The sequence below is a fragment of the Drosophila miranda genome, chromosome XL (assembly GCF_003369915.1).
Source record: "Drosophila miranda strain MSH22 chromosome XL, D.miranda_PacBio2.1, whole genome shotgun sequence".
NCBI classification, from domain to species: domain Eukaryota; kingdom Metazoa; phylum Arthropoda; class Insecta; order Diptera; family Drosophilidae; genus Drosophila; species Drosophila miranda.
In genome coordinates, this window is record NC_046673.1 from 15668748 (window position 1) to 15690609 (window position 21862).

The following is a 21862-nucleotide window of genomic DNA, read 5'->3' on the forward strand; positions in this document are numbered from 1 at the left end:
CAACCAGTTAGATCAGAATAGTCGTAGAAAATATCGCGCATCTTTGAAGCGATGCCATTTGGAATATCCATCGGTCCCCAGTGGCTTTGGCGAGGGTATCCGTGTCCTCTCATTCCGTGAAAGGTAAATGCACTCCTCATTTCTGTTCCTCTCTCTGTGTGGGTCTGCACGAGTCTTATGTGTTAATCGATTTTGTTGTCGCTGTTGTTGGTGTGCCGGTTATTGTGGCTGTTATTTGTTGCTGCTGGTCAAGTTGTTGTTACCCCGTTGTTTATGGCCCCAACAATAAATTGTTTGCAGCCCCTTTGTGCGTTTTCTTCCGCTAACAAATTTGGACCGTGATTTATAATTTTGAACTTTGCCTCTAGTTTTTTTTTTTTTTTTTTTTTTTTTTGAATTTTTTGCATGCAATCCATCAACAAAAAAAAAAGAACAAAAATATGTCAGAAATCTAGCAAAAGAAAACACAAAACAGGCTGACAGACACACAATTTATGGGGCAAACAAAGAGAGGGACACCACGGCAGTGGGAAAAGGTCGGAAAATTCGCTTTGAAATTGATATTTTTTTGACAGCAAACCCAAAATATCACAAAAAGAACACAAAAAGGCAAAGAAAAATCAATGGAAAAAAGAAAGAGGGAATGGGAACGGTAACCGAGGAGCATTGCTGCATGATGCGCAGCGAGTATTAGGGAAGGAAATCTATTTACTCTTATGTTTTAGCGAATATTACGATGGGAGTTCATTCAAAAGATCATTTTCATATGGGACTATTCGCTAAAGATCTATTAATTCTCCAATACTAAGTATCGTTGAGGCTATGCCTCACTCTGACAACTAATTTACTTTCACTTTTCACCCACACACCGCACCGCAGATCGCACATTGCAAAGGCAAACGCGTGGCGGATACTACATATTTGGATAATCCCTAGGCCCCGCTTTTGCGGAAGATCAGTGACAGACAGATCCCGAGCCCGTTCCCGATCCCGTCACTGGGTTTGGTCTTCTGGCTCGGCTCTCAATAATCAGGGCCCTTTGTCATGACCACAAAATCCAACCTCAAGAGTGGCTGCTGCTGCCGCTCGTTCGGTTTCTGTTTATAATCCGTAAAAAGATCTGTTTTACAAATCCCCTGACGGTATGGCTGCCTCGCTGGATGGATGGATGGATGGATGGCTGGATGGATGGCTGGATGGATGCATAATCTAGGCGCGCTGATCTCTGATCTCCCTCCGATCGCGTGGGCAGGTAGACAACGAAAATTGTGTCGTTCGTCTTGGGTCTTGTGGGTCTTGCGGGTTTTCTGGTTTTCTTGTTTTGTTTTTTTTTTTGTTTTTGGGTTCGATGTTCGGCTTAGGCTCGCTTTTCGACACTTTGTTTGGCACGGTTTAAGCCAATTGTTAATCGCGGAATGGCAATGGCATTGCCAATGGCTGGAAAGAGCAGAGCAGCCCGGTTTCAGATTCACAATTCAGCATTCAGATCCAGGGGCAGTGACAGGGGCAGAGGTAGGGGCAGTGACAGGGGCAGGGCCAGGGGCAGGGGCTATAATCCCAATTGACAAAAGTCAACAAAGCGCATCAATTCATTTGCAATTCATGCAGATGCCACACTGTGCGTCTCTGGGCCTGGCTGTGTGTGTGTGTGGTCGTCGCGGTGTCAACATATTTGTCAGGGATATGACATGTCCTATATTGGAGGGATTGCTGGAACTGCTTCTTGAGGCCTTGGGCTCTGATTTTGGTCATTTAACTATAAATTGGCTATTAAGAAGAGGCCGAAACATCTTCGTTGCTAATGGAATGTATTTTCAAGGCGTTCAACTTGATTCTGGCAAAAATTCATCAAAATTCCACGAGAGGTTACCATTGAAGAAACTCAAAGATAAAGAAAACTGCTCTTTTATGGTGTACTCTTAAGGTGCGGCAAGGGAAACAGCATGCCTCCGCTAGGGTCTAACTTTTCTGCAATAGAAGCAACGAAACTTGTAGGTTCTTTTTGGAATCTATTTCTGAAGACTTAAAATTGAAACTGTGTAAAATTCATCCAAATCGTATGAGAGTTTACCATTGTAGAAACGCATAAATGAAGCCAATGGCTCTTTTTGACTGGATTCTTAAGGTTAAAGAGTCAAAATGTTGATGTTTAATAAAATATCCGTTAAATTTGTGTATAAATTGTGGTCTTTAGAGTTCTTTAGTTGAAATTTGTATAAGTGAAGTCCACTCCTTCCTGCAAATTCCTGCCACTGAGGAAATAAACCAAAATGAAGTAAAACCAGCGGCCTTCTTGTTTCATTTGTTGCCCTTTGCCTGTCCGTCCTTTTCCATTCATTTGTGGCCTTTCCATTCGTTCTTTTTCTTATCATTTCTACTTCCTTCTACTTCTACTTCTCCTTCTCTTTCTATTCATTTCTTCGTTCCTTCTTTAACGACGCCATTTTGTTGATGCCCTGCCTCCTCCTCCTCTACTCTCTACTGTTGTTGTTCCTTCTCCTGTACTCCTGTCCTCCTGTCAGTTGGTTCGTCGCTCAGCAAAGGAGTTCCACCTTTTGGCTCCTATTTGCAAGGGGTCCTGGTCCTCGTCCTGGTCCTGGTTGTTGTTGCTGCTTTTTGTGTGGCAGGCGCGTTGAAATGAAAGAATAACACAACAGCACAGAGAGCCAGAGAGAGAGAAAGAGAGCTGCAAAACACAATAAAAATAAAAATAACAAAACGCTTTTCGAAAAGGAGCCCCTGAAAAGGAGAGCAGGGTGTAGGCCTTTCGGGAAAAGGCGCAACTTTGGTATCAATTTCAGGCGCAAAGGAAAAAGGATATTGTGTGTGTATTTTTATATATAAGAAGCAACAACAACAACAACAGCAGCAGGGAACACAGTTTTAAATATAAAACAGGAGCAGGAGTCGGGCAATGGCAATGGCAATGGAAATGGAAAACAGTGATCCCAGGATCCAGGAGGCGAAATCCTTTTTGGCACAGCTCAACGCGTTCGACGGTGGTGTGCGGCCGCCTCTCCGCCTGGCAATCCTGTTGCTTTAGGCAGGAGATACAACAACAACAACAACAGAAACACCAAAAGGACCAAGGAACAAGAGAAAGGGTCCTTGCCGTGGGTTCTGGATTCCTGTGTTCCTGTAAAACCAACAAAAAAAAAGGATCACTTTACAAATGCCCACAAAATGCGGCCGGTTTTACTTGTCGCTTGTGGCAATGGCCCCTGCCCGCCGCTTGTGGCATGCAACATCCACACAACACAAGCGGCGAGGTAACAGAGCGTACTCTCCGTTTATCCAACAACAGAAAACCAACCAACCAACCCCTTGGATGCCCATTCGCTCGTTTGAGGCTGAGGCTGGGCCATTCATAAGATATTCAGTTTTTTGTTGTTGTTGTTGTTGTTGATATTTTTGCGATGGTTGGAATGTTTTTGTAGCCGTTGTCTTCCGTAATGCCAATCAAAACAAAGAGTTTCTGTGGCATTATGGCAGGGGCAGGGAAAGGGGCAATGTCTTCCATTCGATACTTTTGGCGGCGGAAGGTTTATCTAAAGGACCCTAAAAACGATGGTCAAATAAATGAAAATTATGTGGCATAAAGGCTGAAGGGAAAACCCAAAGCAAAAGTGCCTGAAAAAGTTATGGAAATTCCCTGAAAAGTTCACTTTTAGCCAACGGTTGTAAAGCCTTGCCGACTCCATAAAGCGTCTTTCCCTCTCTCCCAGTGTGGCTAAGCAGTTAAGGCCCTGTACCGAGTATCTTGATGTCGCGGTACGAGTGCCTCTACTCGTTGTTTTTTGTACATTTCAAAGTCCATCAATGCTTTGGAGCGTCGTATGTCTGTGGCATTTAGTGGCACCGCATGTCAAGGTCACAGGGAGAGGGAGAGTGAGTCGGAGTAGGAGTAGGAGACGCCCCTCGGGTCATTGGTAATGAGTGTCCGAAAGCTGTCCAAAAGTTGCTGTGTTCAAGTTTCTGCCTCATCGTCGTCGTCTTTTGTGGCAGTTTGCACTTAATTTCTATTTGTGTGTGTTGCGTGCACAGACATTTAAAATTTATAGACAAACACACCCTCCCACCCGGAAACCCCTCCCCCCATTCACCCCCCTACCTTCATTCTTGCCGCAACTCCTTCTGCTCCCCGTGCCCTGATTTCGTGCTGCTTCATTCAGTGGAACTCTTGCCCCTTCGGTTTGAGACTCTCTGGCCACTTGGCATGCTGCTCAGTCAAGTGGAAACACACAACCCCCTGGCTGCCTCAAGCCACAGCCCGCCCCCCCGCCCTCCTTCCCCCCCAAAAATGGGGCTCGGTTCCTGCCACTGCCTCAAGCTGGAGCTGAACGAGGGCAGAGGGTGGGACGACTCGCTCTTCATGCTTTGATGCGGCATTACAAATTGTTGTGGCATTTGCTGTTGTTGCACCCTCGCAAATAGTTGCACACACACACTGTCACACACACACACACCCACACAGGCAAAACATTTGTTTAATTCATTTGTCGTTGCCTTGGCTTTGGCTTTGGCTTTGGGCTCCCAAAAGTTTCCAGAACCTCTCCTCACGGAATATCTGTCTCGGGGGATTCCGTCGGGGTCCGCTGCCACCGCCGCCGCCGCCGCTCAAAGTGTCAGAAACAGTTTTTGAGTTGAGTTTTTGTGACTTTGACTTTTGATGATGTTTTCAGTGGATGGAAGGAGTGGCAGGGGACGGAGCAGGGGCCAGAGCAGGGTCTGGAACTTCTTATTGTTTGGCACTTTTGAACGAAACAATAAACTTCGTGAAGTTCCTGCAGCTTAAAGAAGGCAAATCCTTGGGCAACACAAGAGGTAAAGCGAAAAGGGATAAACTTTTGATATCCGAATACTAAAGATCAATTTTTAAATGCCCTATATCTCCAGTACTGGACCCCTTAAAGAGTTGAATTCTATTTGTTTATGGTTTTTATCAAATCCAGTTTTATTCGTGGCCTTTTTCGTATAGATCTATAGTCGTTTAACCAATTAAACAATTATCAAATAAGGTTAAGAATGTTTCAAGCATAAATGATCAAAGGAATATTTGTCAGACCATGAAAATAAAAGAGAAAAGAGTACGGTTGAAAGAATTCAACCCATTTTGGCTGCGGAATACTTAAAGTACACTTTTCAAAATTCCATATTTTGTTTTTTAGGTAGCTTTATAGGTTTTACACCCTATAAATGGGATTATAACACCCTTATGTTTGATTATAGTAGTTTTCACTAGAATCTATGGAGATTTAACCGTTACAAAAAGCATAAAATGCGGTTTAGACGAGGTTTTGGCTATAGATCTATAGAATCGTTGGAATCGCTGAGAATTTAAGCGCTCCCCCACTTCCTTTAGCCGCAGAAACACTTGTCAATCGGTTATGGGATGTCTAGAGATGGAATTGCATAACATTTTTGCAGCCGATGACACTTTTTGCTTGCGTAACTGTCATGTGTGGCAAAAAGCAGGCGAGAGAAGAGCTGCAGACAACGCACAGATATTCACGAATACTCGCACATGAATGTGGGATGAGAGACAGGCAGTCAGGGGATTAGAGTCGTCGTCCACTAAGCCGCGAGATCGGGGTGCGGCAGCCTGCATCTGGGAGATGCTACGCGGAGATGGTGGATGGTGGATGGGAGACTTGTGGCAGCGGCAGAAACGTCAGCGAACGTCAATGCGGATGGCATTCAATGTAAATCCCACAGCCAAGACGGAGACCAAGAGTATCTGTATCTGTATCTGTATCTGTATCTGCATCTGTATCTGTGGCTCTCCTCCTCCTCGCTCTCTCCCTCTCAATGGCTCTCATGCATCGCGTCTGTCCCGTGTGTGTGACAATTCAAATCAGCAACGCACTGACAGGAATTAACCTAATTTTACAGCCAACAAACTCGAAGAACTCCTCTCCGGCTTCCACTCCACTCCACACACTCCCCACACTCCACGCGCGTTGCATGAATGGAAGAGGCAGAAACGATGCGACGGCAAACGACTTTCAGAATGCGCTCATGTAGAAAATCCAGCGATCTGTTCCACGTCCCATGCCGCATTTTTCATGCCGCACTACGTTGTGCACTTAATAGTTGCCCATAAACACGAAGGAATCCCATTGCCTGCCTGCCTGCCTCCTTGTGGCATGCTACTCTGTGGAGCAGTCGCCAGAGTTTTCTTTTCTTTTCTGTTTGGGGGAGAAGGAAGGTTCGCAGTGGAGTCGATTTTTCTGCATCGTGAACCACATGATGCAAAACTAATTCGAAATTAATGTGTGTGCGCTTTGTCTCTGTCGATTGGGGGGTGGAAAGCAGGGTGGCTGTGCCAGTGCCAGTGGCAGTGGCACCCTCTTCAACCTCACTGCCGCACCCAGAGGAAGCTGTTCCTGCCGCAATGACAGGTAGATTCGATTCACGTGACACAACTATTTCCACGTGGGTGGAAGAGCGGGTGCTATCCTCGGAAGCCAATTGGAGGGTTGGGCCCTAATGATACGAGCCCTAGGAATACCCCATGGGACACAAAAGGGAGTTGAAGCAAGACCTCTTCTAGAGGCTCCCATCGAAGCTTAGACCTCCCCTCCTCAAAGAGAGAGGCATTGCCGCCGAAAACTGTTGTGTCGCACTTGCGGCTATGCAAACAGCGAGGATGCCAACCAAAGGATTCCCAGGGCTTCCGCGGGGGATTCCATGGGTCAAAGTGATGGATTCATGCCACCAGGCCCTGGCAGGCGCCTTTGTTTGCTTAACTGCCTGTCTGTTTGCTCAACTGTCAGTCAGAAATGAGGCTGGGACTGGGACTGGGACTGACGCTGAGGCTGAGGATGCTGCTGCTGCACTTGTTCGTCTTCCTGTCGCTGGCTGGGATGTTTGTCTAGGACAAACAGGACAACAGCACAGAGCGGGGCGCCCCCGCAGAGGTTACTGAAATATTTTTCTAAGCGGAAAAATGAGTGTTTGAACTTTTGTATGGCTGCAGGGGGGGGCGCCTGCCTGCCACTGCCACCCCCTTTTCGGCGAGGGTTGCTGCTTCGAATGGCATAATTGCTATTGCTACAACAACAATTACAAACAACAACTGCTTGTGGCACAAGGCAAAGGAGGGGCAGAAGGGCGGGTGTGGCAGGAAGGTCTCTCTTGCCGCGCCGTTCCTGTGGCAGGAACGGTTTTTGTGGCAATCAAATGAAGTGTTCCTGAATGGTTTTCAAAGTTAATTTGAGTGATGCTCTCGAGAGCGACGAGCCGCTGCTGTTGCAAGCTGTTGTTGTTGCTGCTGCCGCTGCTGCTGCTGGTAGTGACAACCCTCCACCGCCCCCCGCTCTGGTCTCTGGGTCGCTGGTCCGCGTGTTTATTAACATGTGTTTACAACACAACTTGAAGCGTCCTGCCCCCTCCCATATGGAATCGAATCGAAGAGCAGCAGCAGCAGCAGCACCAGTGGCAGTGGCAGTGGCAGACGCACCATTTGGGGTTGGGTGGGTTGTGCGGCATGTGGCACACGCGAGCAAAGCTAAAGCGATGCTGGTAAACACTTGAAATTTCCGTTTCGTTTGTTCCATCGGTGGTTGTCGGTCGTCTGGTCTCTCTGCGGGTCAATTGTCCCAACACAAAAAGAGAGGACTAAGGGACTTGTGGCAAGTGGCACAGGCACAGCCACTGAGCCGCCATCTGATGCACAACTCAGGCAAATGATTTGCCACAAGACGGGGCACCGATGGGGCACCCAAAAGGAGTTTATGAAATGAACTGGGATTGATCCAAGGTTTTCTTGGGGAAATTTTGGAACGTTAAAGCTCGCCAAGCCAAGCCTCTTCTGGAGACTCTGGAGACGATGCCCCAGCTGCCAGCCTCAACGGATGATGATGGTGATGGTGACTGCCAGGCAGGATGATGACTGTGCCTCATCATCATTACGATTATGGCCATGGTCATCATAGCTCTCGACTCGACTCGACTCGTCTCGACTCGTCTCCCATCAGCCTCATCCTCATCCTCTCATCTGTGAAGCTCAGAATGCGTTAAGCTTTGGATCTCCTGGCGCTAGTTTGACAGGTGGCAGGAATAGGAATAGGAACTGGAATAGGAATGGAGAGAGGCACCTGGGTCTCTGTTTAATGGGTTTCTGTTTCTGTTGCTTGCAACCTAATTCGCGGCATATGCCCCTTCAGAGCAAGCAACCCCCTGGTGGATGGATGGATGGGATGCACATCGGTCTGCCGCTTGATCGCGTCTGGTGCGGATTAGATTATGCATAATAAAGTGTAATTTATTTTTGGCAAGTGCCTGCAAGAGAACTGTCCCAAGGGGTCTCTCGGTCCCTCGGTCTCTCGGTCTCTCGGTCTCTGGGGCTGTCTGTCAGGTGTCCCCCCGGGGACCAGTTGCGTGTGGCTGAGATTCGAGGGTTGTGTACGCCGATGTCTGTGACGCAAGATAAAGACAATCGAATCGAGCGATTTCTATGAGTGACACGTTTCAACACACAACGCAACGCGTATCTTCTGGCTGGTGGCAGGTCTCGTGGCGCTTATCTGGAGCAGAGAATGCAGCAGGCCGGAGCCGGACGGAGACGCGTGTCAGCATTTTGCATGGCCCACAGATCAGAGACCAGGCCCAGTCGAGTCGAGGCCCTAATCAACTTATATAGGCATCAGCAGTTGACACGTGCCCCAGTGGCAGCAGTGGCAGGAATGGCTGTGTGGCAGTCAGCTACTTAGACCATGAAATGGCGACACGTGACCAAAAAAGAGAAGAATCAGAGCGTCGTTTACGGCTTATACCCGCACAAATATTATTTATTGCAATTGTATTTTAAGTGCCTCTCAATGGGTGGAACATGGAACAAGAACCAGAACTAGGAGGACGACCTACATAGTCCTCCATCTGCCATTTGTTAAGCCAATTTGTACTCATCCTCTCTTCTCTCTCTGTGCTCGCTTCTTACAGATTCATTAATGGGCTCGGCGAGCGAAGACGATGACGATGATGATCCGCCGCATTTGCGGGCCACGGCACTGGGATTGGGCGTACTCGGACCGAATGGCCCAGACTCAGCGGGTGGACCGCTGGGCACATCGGATATATCAGTACAAAGCATGAGCACCGATAGCAAAAATACCCATGACGACTCCGATCAGGTAAGAGAACGGATCAGAGCAGATCTGATCAGTCGATCATTAACTTGGTGCTGAATGGGCCATGGGCTCTCGGCTCTTGGCTCTGGCCTCTGGGGGCTCTCGCTCTCTTGATTAATGATTGCCAAATGATTATGAGCTTCACTCTCTCTCTCTCTCTCTCGTAGGGCTCCTTGGATGGGGATCCGGATGGACGCGGCGATTCACAGGCGGAGAACAAAAGTCCCGACGATGCCAATGGCTCGAAGCGTCGCGGTCCCCGCACCACCATCAAGGCCAAACAGCTGGAGGTACTGAAAACGGCATTCAATCAGACACCGAAACCGACACGCCACATTAGGGAGCAACTGGCCAAGGAAACGGGACTGCCCATGCGCGTCATACAGGTGAGCAGTCCAACAGTACGGCGGACTAGAGCGGAGTCCAGCGAAATCCCATTCGCTGGTGTTAACAGGGAAGGGCCTGTCAGCTGCAGTTCAAAGCGATTTGTTCTGCTCGAGAAGGAGTGAGGCCTCAACCGAAAATCAAATAGAATCAGGAGTCCATCCAACAGAGGGATGCCTGGAATGGAGAATCTAGGGATAAATCGCATTTCAAAGCATTGAACATCCTCTAAGTGTCCGAATAAAGATCTATCTTTTCTGTTTGTTATTTTTAAACAAGTTTCCCGTTTACAAACGATATTTTTGGTATATTTTGAGCTTTGATTCCATTGAAATCTGTCGGAATTCGGAATACCACAAGATAAACCCTTTTTTGGAGACAGGAAGGCACAGAAATGGGGTAGACATTGCTTTAACGACGACGACGACGACTATGTTTTAGTCCACTACACGGCCCCTCGGTCGGTCTGAGTCGGGGTTTCATCAGCATAAAAAAGGCATAAATTAAACGCGCTTTGACTGGCAAATGTTTAAACTAAAGCAAACGCGGTCACCGCTCCACTGATACACCAAGTAAAACAAACAAAAAACAAAAAAAAAACCAACAACAACAACAAGAAAAAAATCATAAAAAATAGTCGGACGCGATTTTTCAACGTTGTGCCGCCTTGCAACGCTTCATTGCTTTGGCCTTTTCGATGGGCGACCAAAACCAAAACCAAATACAATAAAAATAAAATTAATGTCTGTCCGAAAACAGAGCGAAAAGCGAAAAGCGAACGGAACGAGTGGGGCGGTGGCAGTTGCGGCAGCGTGGGCGTGGCAGAGCATTAAAAACGGAAGTTCAATGCTCGGAGAGTGAAACCTTTTTTTTTTTTGCCAAAAAGATTGAAATTCCATAAAAAAAATCAGACATGGAGAAGGAGAAGGAGCCTACCCTCCCTCGTAACAGTGAGAAGCGCAAAGAAAGGCGGCAAAATGTTAGCTAACATGCAATTTTAGGTAACTGTTAGCTAACATGCAATGTTAAGTGCATGTCCGAGGCGATTACTCGCATGGAAATGAGTCTTTCGTCGGCGGCTTAGGCAAATGTATGTGATTAAGGCAGGCTAAGCCTCGCGGAGAAGCTAGCAAATTGAGCAGAATGCAAAGTGGATATCATAATCATTATTCAAGGCAGTCGGCTAAATGCGGAAGTGTTTTTAATTGGAGGCAAAAGACAGCGATTCCCAGACAAAACTCTGGATCTCCATCTATCCGTCATCTGGTCGGAGGTGGGAACCATCGACAGCTAGCAAACTAGCGGGCACCTCCTACACAGATGGTGTGCTGCTGGGCTGGGCTGTCAAGGATATCCGCAGCATATGCTCTGGATCCCTCAACAACATCATTAGGATCGTGTTTGCCAGAACAATGGGAACAGTGGTTGGAATGTTGGAATGCACCTTGCACCTTGCACCATAACCATAACCATAACCATAGCCGTGCAACAGGTTATCCCCCTCTGCTTGCCACACAGCTGTTTCAAAAAAAAAAAAAGAAACCGATTCGAATTCGAATTCTAGTGCTTAACGGGGATTACGCATGTGCAACGAGCCATTGGGATGCTGTCTGCCCCGTAAGTCTCTTGGCTTCGGTGTTCGGTGGTCGGTGTTCGGTGTCTGGCCCTTTGATGTGTCATTGGTTACAGTTAAAGGATATTTAGGCGGCATTCGTTTCTTCTGCCGTGTGTCCGATTCTTTGGGTTCTGTTCTTCTCGAAAAGGCGACAAGTGTGACACAATCAACACCTCTTTACAGCATCTCTCTCTCTGTCTCTCTCTCTGTCGTGGAACGGGGGCCTGTGCTGTGTGCTGTGTGGTGTCCCTCTTCAGATCTAAACGAAAGTGACAAATGCCAACAAGTTGAAGAGGAGGCAACAGGCAACACCAAACAGCATCAGATCTTAATCGTCTCACCAGACGATGATCGGTGCAGAGCGAGAGAGAGGGACATCTGTGAGCTGTCAGCGGCAGGGGAGAAAACATTTGCATCTTCATTAAAGATGTGTTGCTGCACACTGCATATTTCAAGCATATCGAATGTCCCCCCCAATATATGTGCACTCGAATAGGGAGCTTCCAGCTGATTTCCATGGAAAGTAGCACCCACTTTCGGCGGCCGAAAACTCTCTACTTGTCTTTGAGTAACCCGATCCCGTGGTGGCATCAAAGAGTTTTCTGAGGAGTTCGTCAGCAGCTCATCAAGTGAGCAGCAGGGGATGGACCGAGCGAGAGAGAGGTCCCAAAGATGTCAACAGGGAAATTTGTACAGCTCAACAGCCCCCATACCCCCAGTACACCAGTCCCCCGATCCCCCATTCGAGTCGAGTCAAGTCGAGTGCCCGCCTGCTGTGAGTTTTATAATAAATTTTACAACAACAGAAGAGCCACAGAAGAGCGGGGCAGGGCAGGGGGGCAGAAGCAGCAACAGCAGCCACGAGGGGGCATGACACAGAAAAAAAAAGAACTTCTTAAGAACTTTTGCCGACGTCCCGCGCCACGGGACAGAAGTTTAGTTGCACGGGGGCCCCACGTTGGGCGCCAACACAAACAATATTCCTCCCCCTCCACCAACCCATCCTCTTACTCCTGCTCCACCTTTCGGTCTTTCCTTTACTTCGATTTCGTTCGCCTTGCCTCGAACTTTGACATGGAAGAGGTTGAACGGTCTGTGGCACTTCAAAGGTAGTCATAGATCAAAAAACTTGACCAGACTCCAGCGACCCGCAACAACAATGTGGTGGGGTACAGTGCGGGGCAGTGCTGTAGAACAGATCCAAGAGATTGAATACGAATTTAAAGCCAGTAAAGATTTTCTATTCATTGGCCAAGGGGTTTATTTAGGTATTTTTTCAGTATTTTTTATAAGTAGTTTTTTGAATATTTTTATGTTTTCTAAAGTCCTTTTTTAGACACGTTTTTTCATTAATTTCGATATCTTTAAGGTATTTATTGCGACCGAAGGGCGCTGCTGCATAACGCGCGAATATTTTGTGATTATTCATAGACGGAAAAGGAGTTGTAAATGCGAATGAATTGCGAACACAAATTTACGCCTTATATTACTGCCACGCACTGTCGCAGACGCTCAGCCATGGGGCCGCTTCATTGTCATTCATTGCTTTGGGGCCCAAATAAAACAAAGAGAACAAAGAGCGGGTACCCCATTTGGATAATTGATAGATAGATAGTGCCACTGCCATATAGATATGCTGCTGCTGCTCTCGAATCGATCCATTCAATCCATTCAAATGATGAACGTTCTCAAGATTCAAGAAAGACAACCAACCTGTTGTCCCCCACTATAGCACGGCCGTGGTTTCTTTTTTTGTGCGGTGCTTACGCTCCATTTAAGCTTTGAAAAATTATAAACAAATAAAAACAAATGGGATATGGGAGATCGGGGCACCTCCGTTCGCTGGGGGGGAAATCACACAGTCGACGAAGCGGCTCAACAAATTTTTAATGTGGCATGCGCGATGCTGGCGCCACAGTCTCAGATTTAGAGCCAGATTCCAGATTCAGAGACAAAGCCAGCCCCCAAAGCGTAGCAGCGTTTGAGCCGCAGATACAAAGATACAAAGATACACAGATACACATGCGATGCGGATGCGAGTCGTCGGACATTTGTCAAGTGCCGCAGACAATGCAGAGGCGTTTATTTGTCAACCGAATAAAAACACATATTCGAGAGCATTTCCAGCCCATGATTTACATACAGTCGGTCGTCGTCTTCCCCCCTTTTTATTTATCAGAGCCAAGATTTATAATAATTTTTATTTGGACTCGGCTTTTTTTTCTTTTCGGGTCGGAAGTTGACAAATTTGTTCAACTTTATTTTCGTGTAGAGTTTTCGTTTCAGTTTTCAGTTTCTGTTTCTGTTTTATGGCTCTTTGATAGCCGAACTAATTAGTCAACAGAATATGTATCTTCAGACGATGGTAGTCCCCCCATTAATTGAGCGGAAACTGTTTTGATTGCATTGACATTTGGGGGGGCCACCACACAAAAGACCGCAACTGCCCAAACGAAATGTCGACCGCAAAACTTGAAAGGAGCCCACAAATGTCCGAGTATGCGTACCTCTTTCCTCAGGTTGTTGCCGATTGAACCATTCACAAAAGGGCCACAAAAGCCGCTAATTTAGCGCATTTACTTCGGATTGGTAGATTGTTAGAGCCCAAGAGGGAGGCAGGGGATAAATGTATGTATATAGTGGTTGCGGCGCCTGTCCGTACAACATGACATGGCAAATGCCCCTCGAGAGGATGGATGGATGGATGGATGGCGGCTGGAACATTATAATTTCAACAACTCATCAACTTGCTATTAATTTCAGTTTGAGGCGCCAGCTACCAAATACAGAAAAAACAAACCAAACAAAACCAAAAACAAAAAACAAAAAGTAATTCGGAATCGAAACCCGCAGCATTTTTGTGCCGCCTCATGCAAGGAGCTCTCTTCGGGAGAGTAACACCTACTAAACTATGGGCACCAGCAACAGCAGCAGCAGCAGCCGCCTGAGATACAGATACAAAGATACACTTTGTGGCCCGAACAGAGCAGAAGTTAATTATCTGTTAACTCTTACTTGAGGCCAATTCACGCCTCAAAAGAAGGAATGAAAAAAAAGGCCCAGTGCCCAGGGCCCAGGGATAGAGATGCGGTAGTCATCGATGTACGATAGGGCGTGACAGCAGTGTTTTTTTTTTTTTTTTTTCATTCGATAAATGCAAATCATCTACCGAATACGCCGCTTGGGGTCATCCTCTCATCGGAGGTCTCCGCTGTCCGCTCTTCTTGGTCTTTGCAACAAAAGGATTGTCCGCACCTCTCTTCTCGAGTATCTTCTCTTCTCCATTACATGGTACTTGAATTGTTAATAAGCCATACATCATTATTCTTCTTCCTCTTTGGGCCTGGGACAGAGTGATGAATGGACTAATTTGTTTGGGGCAATACTAATGATAGTTGTGTGTGCTCGGAATGATATGTAGTACTTTCGTAGTTTGGGCAGATATCCATGTATCCCATAGATGTAGTTTCTTATATCAAAAACCCTTCTTATTGGAAGCTTAGTCTCCAGCAAGTATTTCCTTGAGAGGTGGCCGATCCATGGTTAAATACTGACCATAAAAAGGCATCCTAATTTTTGGTATCTAGTCGGTAGCAGTATTTTGTTGTATTTAAGGCCTTTTCTAAGAATTTTTCCATTTCCCAAAGTTTTATATGTGGTATGTCTTTATTTGTGTGGGTTTTTCAGTATTTTTTCGGTTTAACCAAGCTTTTCCTCTTGGTATATATTGATTTGTGTGTTTCGGTATTTTTCAGTATTTCTTTTGTTGGTGTCTTTTGTTGTTCTTTTGGCTTTTCTAAAATCTTTTCTTAGGCGGATATTCATAGATATTTGTCAGTATTTTTTGCAGTATTTTTTCGGTTTTCGAAGGTCTGTCCATGGGCTTTTATAAGGATAAACCTTATTGGTGTGTAAACTCCATTGATACAAAAATACTGAGCTCCTTTTGTAGACCAAAAGTTCCAACCGATTTTTGGAAATTCTCTACCAACTATTTTTGTGGGTGATGGGGGGGGTTTCGGTGTCGGTGTCGGTTTCGGTTGCTGTATGAATGCCGTCGTTGATTAGCCTTTTAAAAATTGTTATTGCCACAACACACAACTCGTTTGGGGCACCATTGTGGTGGGGTCTAAAGACCAAAAAATGAAGTAAACTTTGTTGCTTTTGGTTTTTGGTTGTTTTTTTGATTTTGTTGTTGTTGCTCTCTCGGTTTTTTGGCAATTAAGCGGCGAGTAGCAACAAACAATAAAGGCAACGTGAAAAGGCAACAATTCGAAGCAAACTAACAAACAAATCTTGCCGCATCATAGCAAACTAATTTAACAAATGGTAGCCAAAGCAATCGTGCCACAACAATGGGGCACATAACAGAAATACGCGTACGCGTACGACTAGCATTCCGAATGGAACCAAATCCCAAATCTCGATTCGAATCCCCCGAAATCGAACCACATCAAATCATATCAATCAAGGGGGTGAAGCAGAACGTGACACACATTTGGTGGAGCCCCTTGGTCGAACGAAAGAACTAACGAACGACCTCTTTGTGGCAAGCAACCAAAATGAGCAGCCAGCCGGCAGCTTGCAGCCGCCCCCGCCTTCGCCCCCGCCCTCTGATGTCAGGAGGAGTCGAAGGTGGGCAATGAGGGAGGGGCAAGTAGGAGGCCAAACGCGCTGCCGTTTAACATAATTTGCTATAATTTTCAACACAATGGATGGATGGATGGAGTGGAGATGGGCACGGGGATGGGGATGGGGATGGAGAGACCCCAGAGGCCTTTAAAGCCGAGAGTCGGGATTGGGTAACCCTTGGGGCTCCCGGTGGCTCCTCCGCGTCCACAACCCCCCTCCCACCCAGAGGTTCGCGCAATAATCATTTTGTCGAATGAACGGCACGGGAGATGGGGGAGCCCTCTGATTGCTACCATGCCCCATGCCCCATGCCCCATTATGCTACGTTGTTTGCCCTTTTATGTCAGAGCTCTAACCTATAATTTAACTAAATGTTCAAATGTTCAGATGTTCTGCCTTGCCGCGTGTTCAACTTAGTTGCCCCTCACCGGCTCTGGCTCTTGCTGCTGTTGAAAGCTCGAAAATTGGAAACAAATTTCGGCTCAAGTGCGGAAATAAAATATTAGCCTCACATTTTTCAAAATTGCCAGACAATTTAAAGCCCAGAAAGAGCCAGCAAGGGCCAGAGAATCACCAGAGGAAGATGTTATGATGATAACCGTACAATAAATGATGCGATTTTGATATATCATAATATCGTATATCCTTATAATAAGCCCCCAAGGAACATGGAGGAGGAGGAGGGCAAACACTGCGAAAAAACTGGTGGGACGAGGGGAAAACGAAGGGAAAAATTCTATATACCTACCTAGATTGAAATGTACAAATATCACTGATTGGAAAATAGGGAATCCCAAATATTGGAGAAACATTTGTGGCTATCGATGGAAAATTGTAGTGAAAAAGGGGGAAAATATCTAAGGAATGGTAAAATAAAGCTGAAAATCCGAAACACTTGAATTCTGTTACGTTTGACGTTAACCACAGCCGATAATGTCGCGAACAGAAGAGACCTCAATCCGACGGCCCACCATCCATGCTTACCCACAGGAGGTGGCAGGTGGAACGAGGCAGAAGGCGGGAGGCAGGAGGCGCGGCTTAGCTGCCACCGCATTTCAATTACACGTAACGTTGCAACGTAATAAATAAAGGGTGTCCCGCCACCCTGCCACCCTGCCACCACCCACCTGCACCTCCGGCCGTCGATGTTCGTTCGCGATACAAAAATTGTTGGCAATATTTTTCCGTATGCCATAGAGGGCCCTGCGGTCACATAATTTTTCATTTTCCTATGCGAAAAACCAAACAAAAGAAACAACAATAAAACACGGAAGAATATCCTAGCCGAAGCATTGGATGCCCTGCTCGAGAATAGCCCGGAATTTCGCCATAGATGTGGAGTGAAGGAGTGTCTGGAATGTGCTGCAAAAGCCACGGAGAAGCAGTCATCCTCTGGGGGTAATACCCTCTGGAAAGGGTACACCACACCTGAGAGTAGGAGGCGAGGCGAAAAACTGCAACTAGAATATGCATTTACAATAGTTTTGCATTTGTTTTGCTTTTTGCTTGTGTTCTTTTCGTCTTTTTTTTTGTGCTTTTTGGTTTCCACTATTTCTTTGTGCTTTTGTTCGGTGCAGAGCGGTTTTTGCCCCCCATTGTTTTGTTGCATCGACAAAGAAAAACAGCAACAAATGGCCGAATGGCAAATGGAGTGCAACAAAAAGTTGCAAGAAAAAGCAAACAACAGGAACAAAAATACCAATTGCATGTGGGGGCGGGGTTTTCCACTCCCCGTTGGACTCCCATATCTCCAAAGGGGAATGAAAATCGAAAAAAAAAACCTACGGCTATTTCGAGGGATACTCGACATTTTATAGAGGAGATCTTCGAAGGGAAAAGCCAGAAAGCGATAATGCTCATTAGATCCCCCACGGGATCACATGTCCCCTCTATCTCTCTCTCTCTCTGTCTAGGAAACAGCCTGCAAATCCCCATCCAAGTCGCTGGTGGGGCCTGTCATAAAGTCACACGCTTCATCTGGAACGTGCAGCGTGGAACGGAACGGAACGATGGGAAGGGGACCGAAGCGGAGGTACAGCAGCCGTGGAGCCGTATTAAGCATTAACCGTTTGTCCATCCATTTGGATTGGGGATGGACTCGCGCATGGGGGCATGGAGCGTGGAGCTTGGAGCTTGGAGCACACAGCATGTTACTTCCTTTTGTGTGCATCCTGTGTGCCGACGACGCGCTCCGTTCTCAGGCCCCCCGAAAAAAGAGGTTTTCTAGCGAAATTCGCTGCGCCACAAAATGTGTCAGTTTATAAATGTGAAGGGCCCCAGCCTCAGCCCCAGCCCCAGCGATTGGATTGGATCGGATTGGATCCTATATGCATGTCTAGCCGCCAGAGTTTTAGGCAGACGACCCACAGCCATCCCTTTGACTCTGGCCTCAGTTCAAGTTCATAAAACGCTCTGTTCTGCGCTGCTCTGCTCTGTTCTGCTCTGCTATCCTGTCCAACCGAATTCAAATGAACTGCAGAACGGCGCTCATCATTAAAATTCACGCTTAAATTGCCTCCTAAGAGGGTACGGGATACCCGGTGCAGGGGGGCAACAACAGCTGCAGCAAAATCAGTCTGAATGCCCAAAATCTAAGCAAAATTCATTGGAAACTATTTGCCAAAAAAACAAACGAGCCAGCGAGCCAGTGAGCCAGTCTGTCCGTTCCGGGGGCGGCCGTGTGGAACGGAACGGGCAAAGACATAAATCACAAAAATTTCATTGAGAAAACTTTGAGAAATCGAAAAAGCACCGAAAAATAAAGAAAATCAAAATGTTTCGTTGACCGCAGAGCAGCGCAGCAGAAGAGATCATTAAAAAAGCGCGCATCCCAAAATATATGAATATTAAAAAAGCAAAAGAGCACGAAAAAAAAAACAAGAAGAAGGACACAACGTACGTTGGAGGACCCCAGAGAACGAGCCCGAACTCAGGGAAAGAAGGTGCCACTAAAAACTTTTGAAATATGTTTTTATTTTATAACTTTGCATGCTGGGCACGGTGCTTCTGGAGCACCCGACGGACGCACTTTCGGATCCGAGATGCGATGCCCAGTGCCCTGATCGGTGGATCGGTGGATCGGCGGATCTCCCGATCCGATGCAGAACGTCGTAAAAATGAAAACTGAAACAGAAACTGCCCAGAAATGGGCACTGGAGATGGTGAACGGTGAATGGGGAATGGGGATCGGTTGGGTACTGCACTCGCTTTCTGGTTTCTTCTGGGTCTTCTTCTCTTTTAGCTGCTGGTGGAATGGGGAATGGGGGCTAATTTTGCAACGGCCGCCCGGTGCGGCGGTAGCATCAATGCAAAGGCAAAGCCAAAGCCAAAGCCAAAAGCAAAAGCCACAAGAACAACAATTAGACATGCGCCGCCACAGCAGCAGCAGCGAACTCCATAAACCGCGATACCAGTAGACAGTATAGACAGTATAGGAAGATACAATATACAATATACGATATACGATATACGATATATACATGTGTACCCACAGATCGGTTACTAAATGCTCTCCTCTCTTTGTGTGTTGTTTTTTCAGGTCTGGTTCCAGAACAAGCGCTCGAAGGAGAGACGCATGAAGCAGATCACCAGCATGGGTCGTCCCCCGTTCTTTGGCGGTGCACGCAAAATGCGCGGCTTTCCCATGAATCTCTCGCCGGGCGGCCTAGACGACGGGCCCGGATTTCCCTATTTTGCAGCAGACGCTAAGTTCGAGTTTGGCTACGGCGGTCCGTTCCATCCGCACGACGGACCCTATTTCCCAGGACATCCCGGCGGGCCGATGCCGTTCAATGCGCCAGGTGAGGATATCCCCTATACTCCACCTAAAGTAATGTCCAAAGGGGAATCAAATAATCTAAAACATTGCAAGAAGGTCCCTTTTAACCGATTTCTATGGCTTTAGCTTGAAATATAGGACTATTTAGGAAGATTATGGGTATTTTTTGAGAAGAGAGAACATTCGAAAGGTGAAATATTTGTAAAATTCTACAATAGGAAGTGTTCCTATTGCTCAGCAGCTCCTAAATCTTGGAACCATTTAGTATTATGTGTAAATGAGTTTTATTCTAGGTAATATTTGAGTACTAAGGGGCAAGAGTTGGTGAAAATAGAGCCTTGGAGCTAGAGGATCTCTTTTGAAGATCATTTGTATGTATCAAATGATAAAAGATAGGTAAGTAGGATAATTTGGAAGATAGAGGTCTGTTCTGAAACGCGAATTCCTTGTTTTTTATGGGATATACATACATATATGTCTCAGATCCTGCTCTCAGGATAACCCAAAGTTGATAGATCAAGCAATCAGAGAACTCTCGCCACCAAATGCTTCTCTCAGGAGTATCATTCCCAGATCAAGGATCTGTACACCCACAAGAGTAATCCCCAACTAAAACTATCGTCCGTCTCTCTTCGTCTCGTCCTCCACAGGCGGACCCATGGACCACAGCGGACCCATTCCGATGGTGAACGAGTTCGGACTGACGCCGGAGTCGACCTTTCTGAGTCAGGCGGGAGCACCGCCGATGCAGCTGCAGACGGCCGTGGGGCCACCGCCGCCGCCGCCGCCACCGAGCGCCGAGCACTTGATGGCCGCCGCGCAGCAACAGGCGGCAGCGCAGCAGCAGGCGCAGCAGCAGGCGGCACAGAATGCGCAACAAGCAAGCCAAACGCAGCAGCAGCAGCAACAAAATGGCCCCCGCACCGCATCGCCCGAGTTCTTGAGCTCCGCGAACTTCAGCGAACCGCAGAATATGCAAAATGAAGGGCTCGTTTGGTAATATACGAAACAGTTGGCAACGCGCCTGCTGTTCCTCCAGACCTACACGCAGGAGAGGGAGAGGGAGCGGGAGCGGGAGCGCGAGAGGGAGGTGGAGCGGCTGCGACAGCGACAGCGAGAGCGCGAAGAGCAGTGAGAGGAATAGCAGCCAGCAGCCAGCAGCAGCAACAACAGCCGCCGCCCACAGCCGAGGCACACACTATTGACATCTCGCTCTGGCGCATGGACCTCTGGCCAGAAACACGAACGAACGAGCAGCAGCCGAGAGAGAGAGAGAAAGAGAGAGAGAGGGTGAAAGAGAAGACACTATTGAGAAGGGAGAGCTCGTCGTCGTGCCATTCGCGCTCTCTCGCTCTCAGTCGAATATTTGGAGTCGAAATTCTGCCCCAAAATAAAAAGCACCTCTCCTCTCCCCCTCCCCGCGCACTCTGCCATTCAGCTGCTTTTGGTTTTGTTTTTGTTATATTTTATTATTATTATTTTTATTATTATTCCAATATGTATTTTTTTTCGTGTATTTCTGCGCCAAAATATTTGTAAATTATTAAAAGCAAAACGCAAAAAAGGAAAAAAACAAAAACACAACTAAGAAATAAATAAATTAATGAATTAAAGATAATTATAAAAATTGACAAAGAAAAATCTCTCTAAATGTAAAAAAAAAACAAAAAAAAACAAATGGGCGCTGCACATAGAAAGGAAATTTTTTTAACAAAGAACAACAAATCCCAAAACGCTAAAAAATATTACACAAAAAACAAAAAATATAAAAAAAACACAAAAAATACAACCACTAAACGTCTTGTCTGTAATTTATAAACAAAATACAAAAAACTATTTATGTGTATCTGTGTAAAAACAAAACAAAAAAAATGCAAATATGTAGTTTAAAAAAGGAAAAACAGAAAGAAAAAATAATGAAAGGAAAATGAAAGATGTTTTTGTAAATTAGCACATTTTATTCGTAAACTACTACAAACCGTTTAGTTCTTGCTGCATTTTTTTTTTAAAGAACATTTTTTTGAATATTATTATATGAATATATTATATATATATACAAATACAATATATTATAATCGTTGTCTAACAACATAAACGTAACTAGGCATGTACTTGTGTAGTTCACCCTAGATCTAAGTCTATATACACGAATATATATACATACAACCGGATCTATAAACGACAGGCACCACTTAGACACTTGGACACACACCACACCGTTTGACAGGAAGTTTAAGCGACAGCCCAACAGACGGATAGGACGGATGGACGGACCGACAGACAGACGGACATATAGCGCAACTAAACCTATTTTTTTTTTTT

At 46.3% G+C, this 21862-nt stretch overlaps 1 protein-coding gene across 2 annotated transcripts in view; it reads left to right on the forward strand.

Annotated features, from left to right (window-relative positions):
- LOC108164768 (LIM/homeobox protein Lhx1) overlaps window positions 1-21374 on the forward strand; it is a 50023-nt gene extending 28649 nt beyond the window's left edge. For both annotated transcript variants that reach the window (XM_017300680.2, XM_033391245.1), the window contains 4 exons: window positions 8944-9134; window positions 9299-9517; window positions 19301-19562; window positions 20191-21374. In XM_017300680.2, coding sequence (XP_017156169.1) covers window positions 8944-9134; window positions 9299-9517; window positions 19301-19562; window positions 20191-20540 — 1022 coding nt within the window. In that variant the 3' untranslated portion in view covers window positions 20541-21374. The remainder of the gene's footprint in view (window positions 1-8943; window positions 9135-9298; window positions 9518-19300; window positions 19563-20190) is intronic.
- The last annotated feature ends 488 nt before the right edge of the window (window positions 21375-21862 follow it).